General features: G+C 39.5%; 1 protein-coding gene across 4 annotated transcripts in view; it reads right to left on the reverse strand.

Annotated features, from left to right (window-relative positions):
• LOC142336193 (uncharacterized) overlaps positions 1 to 19040 on the reverse strand; it is a 72332-nt gene that overhangs the window by 47383 nt on the left and 5909 nt on the right. For all 4 annotated transcript variants that reach the window (XR_012758894.1, XM_075384838.1, XM_075384837.1 and 1 more), the window contains exons 3-4: positions 6406 to 11396; positions 3586 to 3759 (exon numbers count right to left, since the gene is read on the reverse strand). Coding sequence is in view for 3 of the 4 variants with exons in the window: in XM_075384838.1 (XP_075240953.1) it covers positions 3586 to 3759; positions 6406 to 11396 (5165 nt within the window). In the remaining variant the exon portion in view is untranslated. The remainder of the gene's footprint in view (positions 1 to 3585; positions 3760 to 6405; positions 11397 to 19040) is intronic.

A 19040-nucleotide genomic window follows, 5' to 3' on the forward strand; every position in this document is an offset into this window, starting at 1 on the left:
CACAACAAACCCAATGCAAAAGACACCAAACACAGCACACTGTAGACAGTCTGTGAAACAAACCATCCAAAAGAGCTGAAAAGGTCGTCGAGCACACAGTGCCTGACAAAAACAAAAGTGGAGCGCTGAACGCTATGAGCTCAGCTCAGCGGGAGACGAAGGACAAACGGGCAGTTGAGCGAGCAACGCGCGACGAAATAGAAACGTGACGAACGGGAAGTCGAGCGAGCAACCCGCGACGTAAGAGAAACGGGACAGGAGAGAAGTCGAGCAAGCGGTGCGCGGTGGAACGGAAAGGGGACGGACGGGAAGTCGAACGAGTAACGCGCAACGCAACGGAAACGGGATGGTTGGGAAAGAACGTTCGGGAAACTTTCGAGGAGGTGGCGAAGAACTATGCTAGCAGACAATAACAACAAATTCAGCCAAACGAACTAGCCGTAACTCCAAAATAAACTTAAGTCACACCCTAGGAGGAAGGAGAGAAGCTACTGCAAAATAAGTCAGCATAATTCATTATGGGGATGGGATTATTATATCAACAACTTAAATTACGGCACAACAGTAGTAAACTAAAAGGATGAAAAGGTCAAGAAATTTACTAGACTTAACTCCAGAATAAACCTAATTCACAACCCAGCAATACCCAAAACGAAACAACCAATTAGGATACTAATATTAAACAAGCTACAGATAATTTAAATAAATTACAGCATTGTATTTGTGGACTATGGCAGTTGGAAAAGTCAAGAAACAATCCAGCCATAACTCGTGAATAAATTCAAGTCACACCCTAGAAGGTATTAAGACCAAACCAACTAGCAATCATACAGGTACACACAAACATAGAGCAGCAAAATGAAAATACTACAACCGTAGGGCTAGTAAATTAGTAAAATTGAAAAGTCAAAGGACACTCCAGCCGTAACTCGAGAATAAATTTAGGTCAAACCCTAGAAAACTATGAGACCTAAACAACAAACTAGCTTACTAGCATACTCAACATACTACAGCAAAAACAACAACATACTTCATCACATATGACATACTACATCGAAATCCCGAAAAGTAGCGGAAGAAAACGAAAAGCGAAGTTTCGGGAGAGCGACATTATTGAAAAAACGAAACACGGAGAATTGAAAAATTAAAGGACGAAAAAGACGTGCACGGTACGGTTTTGGAACAAGCGACAAGAAAAAAAACACGGTATTCGATAATTTTTTTCTTTTTTGAAGGCCGGAGATTGTGATTTTTTCACAACCTTTTTTGTGTGTTTTGAGTTTTACTCAATTGACGAACCTTCTCGTGGGGAAAATTGATTATTTAACAAATATGTCAAATTTTTATGTTTCTGTCCAATTTTTATCTAATTTTGGTCATTTTTTTGCAATTTCTCGAATACGGAACTGTAATCCACTAAATTGGACGGTTTTATGCGTGTTGGTACGGTTTTTCAATATTCTATATTGATATTCTATGTTTTTGATTTGCATCAAAATTGACCAAAAATTTTCAAAATTGGACAAATTAGCATAATTTTCTCTCAATTTTCTCTTTATTAGAGATTATTTTTAGATATACGAACCGACAATATCAATTTTTTTTTCGAATTTTTGATAAATCTACCAAAAACTTTCAAAATCGATGTTTTTTGTCTCAAAAAAATTAGCTGTGGGGATTATTGGTGACCAGTTACCCAAAAATTTTGATTTGAGTACCCCATGCAATATTGAGAAAATGAATACACGGGTTGGGTTTCTTGCCGTCTAAGTTCTGAAATTTAATTTATAGCGAGAAGTTATAGTAAAATTTCAATTCTGTCTTACAGTTTTTGAAGCTGTTTTAACCTGCTCCAGAATCAGACAAATCCGTAGTCATTATTGGGTACCTCTTTCTCGATGACTCCAGATCCATGTTTTTTTTGGGGGGGGGGTTCAGACTCCGATGTTTCAAAACCAGAGGCTGATTTCCGTGACACAAGGTGATTAACCAGTTATCTGCATCTTTTCGGGAACCCAAATTCCATCAGAAGTAACCAATTCAGTTAGGGTTGTAGAGATCTCATTCATTTCATAATCGTGTTTTGAAACGTCGAAACATCGGTGGAATGATGAGCCTAATTGTGACCACTCGTCACCAACCACTGCGCCTTGATGCAGTACAGTATCCACACCACAGATACTCGGGGAACGACAACCACTTACCAATGTCATTAAACTGTTGATGCAACGTGTGACCGGTTGGGAACGTCCAAAATTGCGATAAGATAACATGCCTATTTGATTCCCCCATCTATTTAATAAGTTCATCACAACAATTAGGCTAAATGAAACGAAGATGTAATAGAATTAACAGTAAAAAGCTCCCTCGAATTAGATGGGCGCGGAACCATATAAAACTCAGTAAACGAAAATCTGTAGTTGGAGGATTCAATTCAATCTACAGTATAATCTCCATATGAGCAACGGTAAGCCTATAAGATACGATTATCTGTAAAACGTACAAACCAACCAGTGAAACTTAAACGGCAAGGTTTTTTGATGCTCTTTTACTGGTTTTTTGTCTGATGTTATTGACGTCAAAATCAGTTCAAATTCAGTCAACAATTGTCTAGAAAACCTAAAAATATTAAGCCCAAAACCAGCTTAATCGATACATATCGTGGTTATATTTACTTAAAATTAGGTTAAATGAACTTTTTCGGTACTTTCTACGTATATTTGAACCTTTTATACGCATTTAAATTCAAATTCAAATACTCGATTCTGATTGGCTAAAATGCATTCATTTACTACGTAACAGTGCGTGCATGCTTGTGTATTTGTGTTTGTGTGTGTGTGTGTCTGTGCGTGTGTGTGTGTGTGTGTGTGTGTGTGTGTGTGTGTGCGTGCGTGTGTGTGTGTGTCTGTGTGTGTGTGTGTGTCTGTGTGTGTTTGTTGTCTGTGTGTGTGTGTGTGTGTGCGTGTGTGTGCGTGTGTGTGTGTGTGTGTGTGTGTGTGTGGGTGTGTGTGTGTTTGTGTGTGTGTGTGTGTTTGTGTGTGTGTGTGTGTGCGTGTGTCTCTGTGTGTGTGTGTGTGTGTGTGTGTCTGTGTGTGTGTGTGTGTGTGTGTGTGTGTGTGTGTTTGTGTGTGTGTGTGTGTGTGTTTGTGTGTGTTTGTGTGTGTGTTTGTGTGTGTGTGTGTGTGTGTGTGTGTTTGTGTGTGTGTGTTTGTGCACCTGCATGTGCACCTGCATGTGTTTTTGTGTTTGTTTGTGCGTGTGTGTGTGTGTGTGTGTGTGTGTTGTGCGTTTACGTGTTTATGTGCGTTTGCGTGCGTTCGTGTGTGTTTGTCTGTATGTGCTTGTTTATATGTATGCGCGTGTGTGTGTGTGTGTGTGTGTGTATGCGTTTGCGTGCGTGCGTGTGTGCGACTGCATCGGTGGGCACATGTGTGTGCGCGCTTGTGTGTGCACGCGCTTTTGTGCGTGCGTGTTGTGTTCGTTTGTGCGCGTTATGTTGTTTGTGTTAAGTCGTGTCGCCCTGTGCATATAGAAGAATGCTTGCTTTCGTGCATGTTTGTATATGTATGTGTGTATTTATCTGACCTTTCATGTCGTTGATGACACTGCTGTTGAAAGTAGGCGGAGGTGGCGGGAGGTTCGGGGGTTGCTTCATCAGTCTGGTCCTGTCATTGGCGTCTACCTGAGACACACTTCTGGTCGAAGAGGCAGAGGCTGGAGGAACTGCCAGACGCTTCTCAATATTGCTCACGTGACCTCCTATTCAAAAACATTACTCTTCGTTTCGTTACGCTTACTGTTTGCTCTTACATGCAAACACTATTTTGTCTCTCTGTTTCTAAAAAAGAGCTTACTGTTCTCACGGGATGATGTCGGATTAAGATTTCTTTTTTACATTGTCAAATATGCTTGTAAATGTTAGAAATAGAATAAACAAAAAATCACAAAATTGGCAGATGGTAGTCAATATTTGTTTTTTTTGGGGGGGGGGGGGTATTGATTATCAATTGATTAGACTTTCCTGATAGTTGATCACTGCATAAAAAAGTGTTCATATTTTTTGTTCATTGATGCTCATAGAAGAACAGAAAACTTAGGAACTGATGCCGAGGAAACTACTTGTTATGACTTAATTGACAGGAACCTGGAAAGGGGTACATGTTATCAAGTTATTGATAAATAACCTCAAGTTTTGCCAACAGACTGTTCATGTTTGTATCTTGATGCATCAATTTCTGTTTCAGTGGGGTAACAATATCTAACATTTTTTACCAATCTTCTGGGTAATCAACAAATGGCATTACTTGGTCACATTTTTTGGTTGAAGTAAAAATTTAAATTCTGTTGTTTCCAATTCTTTCCAAAAACAGCGTTCTAGAGCTCTCAAATTAGAGCTTACAAAACTAATAGGAGCATTCTATTGAAAAAACATAGCAAGACCCTCTTGAACAATTAAAAACCTTGAAGCAACTGAAGACAACAATAGAAGCCTCCTTAGAAGAAAAACCTCCAATATCAAACAAATCAGATACCAGGACTTTCAGAAAACTAAACAGAACACTTTAAAAATCGAAAACTAAAATTGTTTCATTTAAAGAAAATAGGATAAATTGTTTCATTTAAAGAAAATGTTAGAAAAATAGGACTATGAGAATTCTTTTAGGCAGAAAACAAAAAAAACTGTTTAAAACCGCTGGAGACAAAGTGAAAGGACAACAGAAACGACATTCGCCAAAAAAATTGACGACAACCTTTGAAAATAAATGGCATAAAAGTCAATTAAACAATTAACTAAAATTTGAAATCGTAAGCATATTTTGCACTGTCCACCAAAAAAACAAACATGACTTTTAATGAAAATAATTGGGGGACCACGAAAACAAAAGCTCTCAGCCGAATAAATTATCAGCAGTAAAGTGAAACCATCCAATAGTTTCATTTACTGTTAACTGAAGACCAAATGAAACCCATCATTAGGGAGAATTACCAACAGGCATAGCAGAAGAGTTAAGAGTCTCTGGAAATAAGCCTAATTGACTGACCAAAAAACATGAAGCGACTAACGTCGCTTCAATTGCTCTCGAGCGACTGGCTGGGAGCGACAGGATGAATTGCTGTCGAGCGACAAGCTGGGAGCAACTTAATTTGGGGGTGTAGCTGAGAAATTTTTGGGTGCAAAAATTCGGACCTGATGTGGGTTCGAACCGTCGATCATAGTCCAATTTTTCTCCTGCATAGCAGTCAGACATCGTTAGCACTTGGCTACAAACACTTTGTAACAATCACTTTTATATAGGCAACAAACTTCAGTTCAGAAGGAGAGCACTGGAAATCACTCAAACTGAAGAAGTAAGGCTTGGAAAAGTCACTTGAGAAGTCAAAGAATGTTCTAGAACAAAAGCGCAAAGTCTGTCAAGCAAAAAATGTTTCATAAAAAAGGCCAAAACGTTGACAATATTGCCTCAAATTTTGCTGGAGAGCAATTAAAAACTACAAAAAATGGAGATATTTTCGAAAACAGCTAGCGTCAAAGTCTTTAAAACCAGTAATTTCAACTAAAACTCCAACTGAGTTTAGCATGCGTCATTGAGAACCATTGAGACTTGTCATTGGCGAGATTTAATAGCTAAACAGCAAAAGGAACTACAAAACAGGCGAAGTCACAAAAAAAATCACTAATTGATGAAGACAAATAACGTCAAAGTCATTAAAAGCTATTAGTTTTCCTTTTGGGAGTTCTAAGCAACCACAAAAACCACGCATTATTAGAACGTGCAAATTGCTTTTCAAATGTATTCGCACAGATAAGCAAGAGAAAAGCAACGGAAACAGAAATCAAATTGCCACACGTGAACAAAAAAGCTGGCTCTCAAAAAGTGAATATCCGTTTAAACAACATTTTCTCACTTCACTTTAAAAAGCACTTTGATGAATTGTCACCCCAAAAAGGAATTTTAAAAAAGCGCACCAAAGCAATTCAAATCCTTTGAATTGTCAAAATTGAATTTCCCGAAGTTATGTTAATACAAAGACATAACAAGGGATATGTAAATTCTCTTGAGACGTCACAGAAGTTTCAGAGTTCATTTAAATTTCTTTGGCGATAGACAATGTAAACTTTAATATCTTTTCCGTTTGTGTCCCTCCCCAAGCTTAGAGGGTGCATATTATTTGCACCCCCCGAAGCACGTGCCATCTTATTAGATAATGATTTACCGTGTAATAACACATGCTCGGGGGGAGCAAAACGTACTGGGACACAAAAGGAAACGATCCAAATCTTGTTCATCCAAATCTTAAAAGCGCGCTACCTTATGGTCCTTTAGCAGGCGTGTCATAATTTATGATTGCTTAAACTTCAATCAGCTGTTAATTTTTCTTGCTCATGATGTCCCAAATTCTAACCTGGATGGTTGTCCGCAAGGTTCGCTGAAAGGTGACTAGTGCCAGTTTCTTCTTGCTGCGATGATTTGGACTGTTTGCCCATTTGACGGATTATACGGAACTGGATGTACAGAATCATTAGCATCACAATGAGAATTATAACCAGCAGGCCAATTATCACAAACCGGGTTATCATTTCAAGGGAATCGTCATCGTCGTCGTCATCATCATCTTCGCCGTACAGTTTTCCTGTGTTACCGTTATGGGAAGATCCGTTTCCTCCACATACGAAGTCCTTCAATTCATGGTCATCTAACAGCTTGTCAATGTCAAAAAGATCTCTAATGTCGAGGTTGTCGGACATACATTGCATCTCCATGTTTAATACTTCACGGACGACTTCGACCATGCTCTCATTGAAGGAATCTTTCAAATACGGATCCAGCCATTCCAGATCCGAGAATGCGGGACAGAACATTGGACCCATTGCCGATACTGACTTGCCCATAGTTCGTACAATTGAAGTGGAACTCGCAACTGATTGGCGATGGTCGTCATTGCATAATTCCTGAATGGTATTGGGAATCGGATCTCCATTGGAGTCGTGCCAGTTCAAATCTACCATAGAGCAAATTTGGTCATCACTCATTTCATATTCGTTGTCGACAACAAACCGGATGGATCTGTAGTCTGTCATCATGGCTGCAATAGATGACAGCATCTTTGCGTTGTTTCGATTCCAAACAGTATCGAGCATGCCAAAAATTGAGTTTTGAACTTCGACGTTGTTCAAAGTACACATTCTGTAATCGTACCAGTATGGATATTGGGCGCAGAATGTTCGAGCGTCGTCGTAATCTCCGAGAATGCCGAGCATTTCGACAGAACTGAGAACCTGCATTACGGCGCCACCCTCCGAAACTATATTGAGCAAGTCTTCAAGTTTCTCGAAGAACATGACAACGTTTGACTTCTCTTCGACAGTTGTGGGTGCTTGACGTCTATACAAATCTGGCTCATTGGGTTCATCATCGTCCATGAAGTCTTCAAGCAATGAAAAGAGACCATCCGCAAGCTTGACTACCGTTTTGAACGGGCCATACCACTCACTTTCGCACAGCTCCTTGAAATAATCAGGGCATTCTTCATTGCCGGTCGCGATGTCGAACAGGAACTCAAAGAAATCGCCAATGTCCTCGTTGGTGAAACTTGTCAGTTCCCCAACATTCAGGGCTCTGTCAAGGTATTTCTTGTAGTTGCAGTAGTTCTTGTTCTCCTCAGAAGGACAGACTAGTTTATCGTCAAACATGATTGTTGAGAGGCCATCCTCATCAATGGTCTTGAGCAGTGCTCCAAAAGTCCTAGCCACATCTTCTTGTAGCATGACGGACTTGCAATACTCGTTGTCGCTGACTGAGATGTCTGGGTTGTCTGAGCTGCACGACTCTACGCTTTCATCTAGAAGGGACAGGTATGAATCTGGATGCATGAGAACACCCATGATGTCAAAAACAGAGCATTTCGGAGGACGTTCATCGTCGCCGTCGCCTCTTCCGTCGGAATTCACAAATGCTTTGATAATGGAGCATGCCCACATCTGTTCATCTGGTTTGTCATGGTCATCGGAGCACATATCTTCAAACGTTTCCTCTGCAAGTCCTGAAAAGTATTCTAGCAACTGGCTAAGGGTCTTTTTCTGGTTGTTAATCAAATGGTACGCGGCCCATTGTTCGTCTTCGCTCAATTCACAGATGTCACTGTCTTTCCAATCAATGTCGTCGTCATCATCGTCACCATCTGGGGGTGGGTATGGACCATCATCAAAGCGCCAGTGCTCGCTGATTTGTGGGTCTGCGCCAGTTCCTTTTATGTCAAATTCTCCCAGTCCGTACAGGAAGTAATAGGAACCGTATCCGTAGCAGTAGTCGTTGTGTCCCCAAACGGTTAAATTGTAATAACCAGAATAAGTACTGAAACTGTATGAACCATTTCCAGCTAGCTGCCATGTGGTGTCATCGTAACTTTCCATGTAACCGTACGTGGTGGTATCTGCCGAATAGCTTCCATAACCACTGATCACATATTTTCCCTGTCCGTATGTTGTAAGAGTACCATCACCTGCGAACTTGAACATTCCTTCCCCTTTTTCACAGGAGAAGTATCCGGTATTGCCGTGAATCTCGTAGCCGCCCATGTTTTGGGGTTCCAACTCAAACTCCTCGGGCACTTGTTTGACATTGTCCCGGCCATCGTCCATCATCCTTGCTGTTTCGTGGTCCCAAAACGTGCTTTCATCACTATAAGCTCCCGTTCCGTTGAGTTTAAATTTTCCAGAGCCTTTCAAGAAATAAGTGTAGCTTTCTGCGTAAACGTAGTTCACGTTGCCGTACGTAACTGAAACTTCGTAGTTGATTCCAGACGCAAATACTTCAAACCAACCGAACCCTGATTCCTGGCACGGACTGTTTGAACTCCCTTCATATGAGACCGGGGTGTCATCGGACGTTAAATTACAAGGAGATGTAGCGTACACATTATAATATCCATACCCGGATATTTTGAAGGCCGAGTAGTTACCCGCAAATGTGAAGTTGCCTTCCCCGTATCCGCTGTAGGTTCCTTCCCCTTCGATTTTGTATCCACCGTTGTGAATGTCCAACTTGAAGTTTTCACTCACTTGGTGGTAAGCGGTGACGTTTTTGAGGTGGCCATCAAAAGGTCCTTTGTCACCGTCATCATCTTCTTCAACAACCCAATGGGAGCTCCTGTCCGGATGCGCACCTTTGCCAGTCACGCTGTACTCGCCCACCCCGTAAAGCGAAAAATCGCTATCCGGTACTTGTGCATTGCAGTAGTATTTTGTGCCCCAAACTGCAACATAGAAGGCTCCCTTACTGACGGTGAATGAATAATCACCATTGCCAGCAATCAAGTACGATTGGTCAAACATTTCAGACCAGCCATACATGCTAGAGCTTCCTGTTACATCTCCAGACCCACTCACCATGTATTTACCATGTCCACTGATTGACAGGTTCCCATTGTCGCCCTGGAATGCGAAAAATCCTTCTCCTTGTCCACAACTATAGGACCCATCTTCACCATGGATTTCGAACCCTTTTTCACCGTACGATTCCAACTGGAAGTTCTCATAAATTTTTGTTGACTCTGATCTGTGTTCTTGTTTGGTCAAAACTTTGGTCTTGTTGTCCCAAGCGGTACTGTGATCCCATGCGCCGGAGCCAGATACGTTGTACATTCCGGTGGCTGTGATGTTGTAGTAATTATACCCAGTAGAGCGTGCGTCATATACCCTGCCTTGATGCACTTCGACACTGTACCAAGAACCCGCTGCACTGAGGTAGAACCAGCCAGACCCGCTCTGTTGACAGGGTCCGGAATCTATGACTTGGATGCTGGGATCATCTGACTGATAATAGCAGGGTTCGTCAGCGTAAACATAGTACCATTCAGCGTCTGATGATATGCTGAAGTTTCCCGAGCTCCCGATATAAGTGAAGTTGCCCTCGCTGTATGTGTTCTCAAAATCTCCCTCGCCTTCAATTCTGTACCCACCCACTTCAACACTGAGCTGATATGAGCCTTCAAATCGAACAGACGAAGACTCCATTTTGTCGCGCCCATCTTTATCATCATCGTCATCATCATCATCATCATCGTCCTTATCCATTTCCCACTTGTGACTGTTCTCTGTATCGAGTCCACTTCCCCACACGTCAATTCGCCCCTGAGCGTACAATGAATAATGGTTAGTACTCCGTCCGTAGCAACTGTATTTGTCTCCTGAAGTTGAGATCTCGTAATGTCCATAAGAGATGTTGACGAAGTAGTAGCCGCTTTCAGCGTAGACCTGGAATTCGCCCCAGGGGCTTTCTTGTTTTCCGAACCAATCTGTTTGAATGACATAAGAGCCATTGCCTTCGAAATGAAACTGTCCGTAACCCGAAGTTGAAAACATTCCGTCTCCTGAATGGGTAAAGTTTCCGTGCCCATTTCCACAGTCAATGTTCCCGTTACCCAGGATGTATGCTGCACCCTGGTCTGTAGTTTGGACGTAGTAGTAGCCTGTACCGTCCTCTTCAATTGGCTTCCAGTATTCATCGGGTAGGTCCTTGAACTCAATCACCTTGTCAGTCCATGCGATCGAGGTCTCCTCGGCTCCATCTCCTTGAATTGCGATACTGCCTTTTAAAGAGATGTTGTAGTACCCGTATTGAGCAATGCACACATTGACTCCACCATCCCAAATAGTGACGTTGTAGAACCCTCCCGTAGCGCTCAAATTGAAATTACCCCAATCGCTGGCAGAGTGGCAAAGTCCACCTATATCCTCAACTGTTGTACCGTATTGGTCTTGAATTGAGCAACTCCCGCTCGCCTCAAGAAGATATTCTCCATAGCCGCTCAATTCAAGATCTCCATATCCCCAGATAAAGAAACTGCCATATCCAGAACAGTTGTAGGTACCATTTCCTGTTATGTCGGCACCTGCAGAGTCTCCCTGCAAATGGTACTCAGGCTTGACCATGAGAAGATCATCATCATCATCGTGGTCGTCATCAGTATTCTGCCAAGAAGTACTGTTATCAAACCCTCCAGATCCCTTTACCCAGTAGCCCCCATAAGCTTGGATGAAGTAGTCACCAGTTCCACGAGCATCAACTCCTCCTGTACCACTGACATTGTACCAGCCATCAGTTACATTCAGAATAAAGTAACTGTCCAACTCGTTCCGTGCAAAATATTCAGAAACTCCGCTTTCAAATCCTGTTCCGTTTGACCAAGTAAAATTCCCGTACACCATAATACTGTAATTCCCGTAAGCTGAAATATTGCAGCTTCCATATCCTTGATGCCAAAAGAGCCCCAAGGATCCAGTTGCGTAGTGGCCATGGCCCCAGATCTGGTACCACCCATATTCCGTCTCCAAATGGAAATTTTCATATTTGTTTTCATTGTCACCCGAAGCCTGTCGCCTTTCTCTTCTGTATCTAAAACAGATGCAGTTTATTTGCTTGCCCTAAAATTAAAAAAATATATATATATATTCTATCTATTCTGTTCCCCCCCCCCCGGAGCTTAGTGAGCCTAAAACTTTTACGCCCCCTAGGCGCCCGTCCTGTTTTTACATGGTAACGTGCTATATAACAACATAAATAGTAAGGGGGCTTAAAAGAGACTGGGTGGCGAAACTGTTAGAGTACACACTCTAGTAAGTAAGCTGTGATCATAAGATGGAGCTTGAAATGATAGCTCAATATAAGAGAGCATAGTAAGACTCTCTCAATGTGGACATGTTGGCTCAGTGGAGAGCACAGTATTGTAATCAATTAAGAGATTGTGGGGGTCGTAACCCGCAAAGGTCCCAAACTTTACTCTCACTATAATGGTGTTGACATTGAATCAACATAACGAGCAAAGAGTTGCTCTAATAGAATCTGAATGGATCCAAAATAAGATACTATTTTTTTCAAAACTGTTTTTCCGGTCGGAAACAATCGGAACTAAATAATACGCTGTTTGATCGGTAAACCCAGAAAATGGCCAAGTGAGTTTTGTTATGCAATGTTTACTTTGAGCTGTTCCCCCTCCTAGCTCTCTATTTTCTATCAACAAGAATTGAAGGATCTTTTCTGCTAGCGCCCCCCCGCTTAGTTAGGCACCCCCATTTATAAATGTGTAAACATATTGTTAAAGCTAAGTAATCTTATACGTGAACATATATGAGCAATATGCATTTACTAAAAGCTAGCACAGCTATGGTTTGAAAGTATTACGTATTCAACCAAAATTTGTTGCATATAACGTAAGCATCAATAAAAATTTCTGTATTAGATCATTTTTGGTGTTATCGGCTACTATAGAGCTTGAATTTTTAAAACTTTTTAAAGGAAACTATTCTAAAAGTGCCTTCAATCTACCTAGACACTATTGTTTCAATGAAATTCAAATATCGCTCTTATAATTCGCGAAAACTTAGATTTTGGGGGTGCAAAATTTATCGGCTATATAAGGCTGGGGGGGCGCTAGCAGAAAAGATCCGAATTGAAATGCTTTTATTTTGTCATCAAAACTGCGAATTAAACTGAATTCATCACCTTTCAAGAATGAGTTGGGCGTATATTATCGGTGAACTCACTGCAAAAACTGTAGTTCTCAATGTGGCCGAAATCAGCTCAGCGGTCTAATGAAACAACAAAACCACTATTTTGACTCGTATGACGAACGAATAAACCGAGTATTGCATGCAGTCTTTGTTTTTGAACCGAAGCTCACTTTTGTAAGGCAGCGTTAAGTACAAAATTAAAAGCTACAAGAAGAGCTTATCACGTGGAATATCACAGAATCAAATGGTTGCAAAGAAGCCCAGCAAATCAATAACTTAACAGTTAAATTTGCTGAAGTTCGCACTCGATTGAACTCATAAACTCAAGTTTTTCAACCCTTCGAAGAGAATGGCAATGTTATATGAGATGTTTCTTCTTGCAACATCTGGACAAAATTAAAATTAGATGTTCAACGAGGCCAAAAGCTTATGATATAGTGTACTAGAAAGTAGAATTGATGTCCTCAAAAATTGTGACTATAATATTTAAAGGACACTATATACACCTCAAAGTAGCGGAACAGATAGATGAGAAAGAGATTTTACAAAATGCAAGCTAATAAGAAAGCGCTTCTCAAATGAGTAAACAACTGAACTGAACGCCGTAACGCTACAACCAATCGGAGATACAATTTTGACATATAAAACCACATGACTAGCCGCATACAAAGAGCTTGAAAACTACAAAAAAAACATTTGAAACCTGACCAATTTCTCTCCTTTTAAATTAAGTGTGTATTGAAAGTTGGTACTTAAACAGTATACTTATTTGGTCATTGCGTGTTGTTGCTGTAAATCATTTGTAAAACATCAGTGATTTTACGGCCTTAACTTAACATTAACTAATTGAAAAGAGAATTTACTTTGAGATTCTCAAATTTTAACATTGAAGAACAAAGTTTTAATGAAAAGCGTATAATTAATAGAAGCAGATCGACTGTGTATACTTGTTCCGTTCACTTATCAATTACCTAGCTGATTCCGGTTTCTTAATTGTAAATCCGAGAATTTGTTCATAAAAAATATAATGCTTTTCATATAGCCATGTATTAACATTGGGTGAAAATTTTAAAGGCCACGCCCATACATATATTTTTATTGCTTATCTTTCATCAAACAGTAAGCCTATTCAACATAAATCAGCATTTTTTCTAGCATTTACGGTCCAGGAGGTAGTCAAGAAAACCGAGAATTATTTGATGAATACAAGCGAATACAAGCTGAACGATTAGTTTATGGACCAAATGTGTAACAACTAATGCCATTGTTTTCCACAATATAGCGGATAAAACCGTTCTCAAAAATTTAGTTTAAAAGTTCAGATTCTATTTCGATTTTGCACGTCATTTTACAGACGGGAATACCTAAAAACACATAATGCAAAACCTCATAAAGCCGACAAATTTTTTTTCTATGCAATATCAATTTGGAAGTGCAGAAAAGATTTTCTCATGCGATGGCGTTCCACCACCCGAAATTGAAATACGTAATAAGGTTGAAAGCCTTCATTTCAAAGAAGTGCTATTCCACTATCATGGCAATAAGGACTATAACAAAAAAAAACTTTTTCTGTTTGACACGCTTTTTCTGTTTTCGAGCAGCTTTTTCTCAAATATAGTCGTTCTCAACTATTACAGTAGTTGATTCATCTATTTGTTTCCCAAACATAACGTTCTTGAAGTCAATTGAGCAGTTCTTGATTCATAAAAACAAGCTATAACAAGCGTTCTGCTTTGAAAACATAAATCGACTAATGTCGGAAGAATTGCTCTCGAGCAACAGGCGGGTGAAAAAACAATTAAACCCACTGTTCCCCCTCCTAGCTCTCTATTTTCTATCAGCAAGAATTGAATTGCTTTAATTTTTTCATCAAAACTGCGAAATAAACTGAATTCATCACCTTTTAAGAATGAGTTGCATGTATTTTATCGGTGAACCGACTGCAAAAACTGTAGTTCCTAATGCGGCCAAACGAATCAGCTCAGCGCTCTAATGAAACAAAAAAAACCAATATTTTGACTCGTATGACGAACGAATAAACCGAGTATTGCACTTAGTTTTTGTTTTTGAACCGAAGCTCACTTTTGTAAGGCAGCGTTAAGTACAAAATTAAAAGCTACAAGAAGAGCTTATCACGTGGAATATCACAGAATCAAATGGTTGCAAAGAAGCCCAGCAAATTAATAACTTAACAGTTAAATTTGCTGAAGTTCGCACTCGATTGAACTCATAAATTCAAGTTTTTCGATCCTTTGAAGAGACTGGCAATGTTATATGAGATTTTTCTTCTTGCAACATCTGGACAAAATTAAAATTAATATGTTCAACGAGGCCAAAAGCCTGTGATATAGTGGACTTGAAAGTAGCATTGATGTCCTCAAAATCGGTGACTATAATATTTAAAGGCCTCTATATACACCTCAAAGTTGCGTAACAGATAGATGAGAAAGAGATTTTAAAAAATGTATGCTAATAAGAAAGCGCTTCCCAAATGAGGAAACAAATGAACTGAACGCCATAACGCTACAACCAATCGGAGATACAGTTTTGACATGTAAAACCACGTGACTAGCCGCAAACAAAGAGCTTGAAATATACAAAAAAAACGTTTGAAATCTGACAACTTTCTCTCCTTTTAAATTAATCTAGAGTGTGTATTGAAAGTTGGTACTTAAACAGTATATTTAACTGGTCATTGCGTGTTGTTGCTGTAAATCATTTGTAAACCATCAGTGATTTTACAGCCTTAAATTAACTGTAACTCATTGAAAAGTGAATTTACTTTGATTTTCTCAAATTTTAACATTGAAGAACAAAGTTCTAATAAAAAGCCATTAATTAATAGGAGCAGATCAACTGTGTATTCTTGTTTCGTTCACTTACCAATTACCTAGTTGATTCCGGTCTTCATTAGTAATTCCGAGAAGTTCTTCATAAAAAATATAATGCTTTTCATGTAGCCATGTATTAACATCGGTTGTAAATATTAAAGGCCATGCCCATCCATATATTTTTTTGCTTATCTTTCATCAAACAGTAAGCCTAGCCAACATAAATCAGCACTTTTTCTAGCATTTACGGTCCAGGAAGTAGTCAAGAAAACCGAGAGTTATTTGATGAATACAAGCGAATACAAGCTGAACGATTAGTTTATGGACTAAATGTGTAACAACTAATGCCATTGTTTTCCACAATATAGCGGATAAAACCGTTCTCAAAAATTTAGTTTAAAAGTTCAGATTCTATTTCAATTTTGCACGTCATTTTACAGACGGGAATACCTAAAAACACATAATGCAAAACCTCATAAAGCCGACAAACTTTTTTTCTATGCAATATCAACTTGGAAATGCAGAAAAGATTTTCTCATGCGATGGCGTTCCACCACCCGAAATTGAAATACGTAATAAGGTTGAAAGCCTTCATTTCAAAGAACTGCTATTCCACTATCATGGCAATAAGGACTATAACAATAAAATTTTTCTTTTTGACACGCTTTTTCTTTTTTTCGAGCAGCTTTTTCGCAATTACAGTCGTTCTCAACTATTACAGTAGTTAATTCATCTATTTGTTTCCCAAACATCACGTTCCTGAAATCAATTGAGCAGTTCTTGATTCATAAAAACAAGCTATAACAAGCGTTCTGCTTTGAAAACAAAAATCGACTAATGTCGGAAGAATTGCCCTCGAGCAACAGGCGGATGAAAAAACAGTTAAGCCAACCGGGATTCGAACCATTGACCTACCCATCCACAATCAGATGCACTGCCCACTTGCCTATCGGTCCCTTGTTGTTACTATGCAGCAACCGATTTTATTTTAGCAACAAGCTTTAATTCAGAGCGAGAGCAATAGAGATCACTCAATCACTCAAAAACGAAGAACAAGAGCGTGAAAAAGTCACTTGAGAAGTCAAAAAATGTTCTAGAAGAAAAACGCAAAATTGGTCAAGAGAAAAAATTGCATAAAAAGGCCAACACGTTTACAATAGTTGCTATGAACATTGTTCAAGAGAAACTAAAAATAGCCAGCATGGGTCATTTACTCAACGTTGTAAATACATTTTTCTTAGTACTTCACAAAGTGTACTGAAAATGTTAAAAGACTATGTCCGTCCCATATTTTTTGTTAATGTTTTGTTATTTTTATTTACAAATTTTGTTGCTCAAAAAGCGCACTCAGAAGCTGCTGAAATATTAAGGACCAGTTAGTTAGGATTAATTTTCAAAGCCGATACTGAAAACATAATGCATGAAGCAATGACAATATTGGAAAATACAAAATTATCCTTAAATTTATAAAATTAGCGGATACTGTTGTTTGATTTTAACGAAGATTTCTATTCGATGAAAAGATTGTATCTTGGAAGCATCAAAATAACCTCTCTGTCACGTTCTGTTAATCGAAACAAAACCATCCCTATCTTAGTATATTAGCTACACTACAAAATAGCCCATCTTGAGATTACCAAGTTGGGATGCATGTTGTCTTAATTATGGATCCAAATTTGTCACATTTGGGATCCATGGTATTTTAATTAGCACTGATCAAATAATTGAAACTCTATATTGTTGGTGCCAGCTTTTATTTAATAAATTTGCGACACAACACGGCAAATTCCCCGGGTCGAGGTTTTGTCAAAAAATAATATAAGATTAGCGGTGAATAGCGGTGAAAATAAACTTTTTTCACCGCAAAGCGTCCGCATCTTTTAGCGTTGAATGCGCTGAAAGCGGTGATTTTTTTTAAGAATTGCGTTGAATTTTGCGGTGAAAAATTTTTTTTTCACGGCATTCACCCGAAATCTTACAAAAAAGAAACTGCCGTACAAAGGTTCGAACCTCTACCTCATGCTTGTCACCAACTTCGTAATCCACTGCGCCATCTGTCACTAACTTCAATGATATTTCCTGTGAATATAAGATAAGCGTTGAAATTAGCGCGGTGAATATTTGTAAGATTTGCGATTTTAGCGGTGAAAAATTTTTTATCACCGCATTCTGCTGTTAGCGGTGAATTTTTTTTTCACCGCATCCTGCTTGTAGCGATGAAAAATTTGCTTTCACCGCTTAAGCGCTGAAAAAAATTTTTCACCGCTTAAAGGTTTTTTTTCACCGCATTCATCGCATTGAACGCAAGTCTTACACTTTTACTCAAATTCACCGCAAATCTTCCATCTTTTAGCGACTTTTAGCGGTGACACCTCGACCCGGGTCACCCTGCCCCAATTTACTCCACGCAGTTTCTTCTCTTGCGATCTGACAGAACTTGCGACTCTGCAATTATATTCTACTTAAACGCGGGCTGACTTGCGAGCGACTTTGATCAAAGATATCCGTTATGGCATACAGATGGAAAATAAGTGTATCTTTAACTCAGTTAACTCAAGACGCTTGATAAAAAAACAGTGACTTGATAAAAACGAGAAATTAACACCAACAGAATTCAATTTGAATTCACTGAAGTTTATCGTGAGATCTTTTTTATCGATTAACGACTACCTGGTTTGAAATAAGGCACCGTTTTGACAGCTAAAAACAACAATAACTTCAGCAAATAAACAGGAGGGTCTTCTTAAGAGCTAATTGGGTACTGAATTAGACGCTATTGGACACTTCAGATCTCTCACATGGGACACATATATTGCATTGGACAAAAATTAAAACTTTTGTGGGATAGTGCAGTAGCAACAGACGTGTGATTCTGAAAGAATTTCAGCAAGGGCATAGATTAGTAAAAAAAAAACCACTATACTATCCTTGGTACCAGTCGCCTCACGGATGAGACGCTGCAAACTATCTTTTCTCCCATGGAGCGTGCTCTTAATTCGCGTCCGTTAACGCCCATAAGCGCCAATTCCAACCCTTTGAACGCTTTGGCGCACTTTCTGTTGGGAGAATTTTCTACCGGCATCCCGTTTCTTGTTGGTGATACTGAATTTGATCATCGCAAACGCTATGCCGGTGCGCAGTCCTATGCTAATGCTGTTTGGTCAAGTTGGATCAGAGAGTAGGTACCGACATTGAACCGACATTCTAATTGGCAGACGCGTGCCGAATAACACCTTAAGACCGGTGACTTGGTATGGGTAGTTGAGGAAACCAACCCTAGGGGAAACTAACCTACCGCTCGGATTTTGAAACTCCGTTACGGCTCCGACAACGTTGCTCGCTCCATCGTTTTACGTAAACCGTCCGGTTCACTCGTGTGCCCCTTGTAAAACTTGTACCAGTTTTCCCAACATCTTCGGGGCGGGAAGATGTTAAGGAGTAAATAATCGTGATAATATTATCCAATCAGAATTGAGTATTTCTACGCTTCATTTAAAGTAAGAATATAATACGTAGAAACGTCGCAAAAACTCGGTTTAACCTAATATGAAGTAAATATAATCACGATATGTACTAACTAAGGTTGTTTTCGGCTTAATATTTTTGGTTTCTATGGACGATTGTGGACCGATTATGAACCGATTTTAACGTCCATAACGTCACACGAGAAACCCGCGTATAGCCCCGAGCCTTATAGC

This window comes from Convolutriloba macropyga, chromosome 3, assembly GCF_964194025.1.
Source record: "Convolutriloba macropyga chromosome 3, txConMacr16.3, whole genome shotgun sequence".
Taxonomy (NCBI): Eukaryota; Metazoa; Xenacoelomorpha; order Acoela; family Convolutidae; genus Convolutriloba; species Convolutriloba macropyga.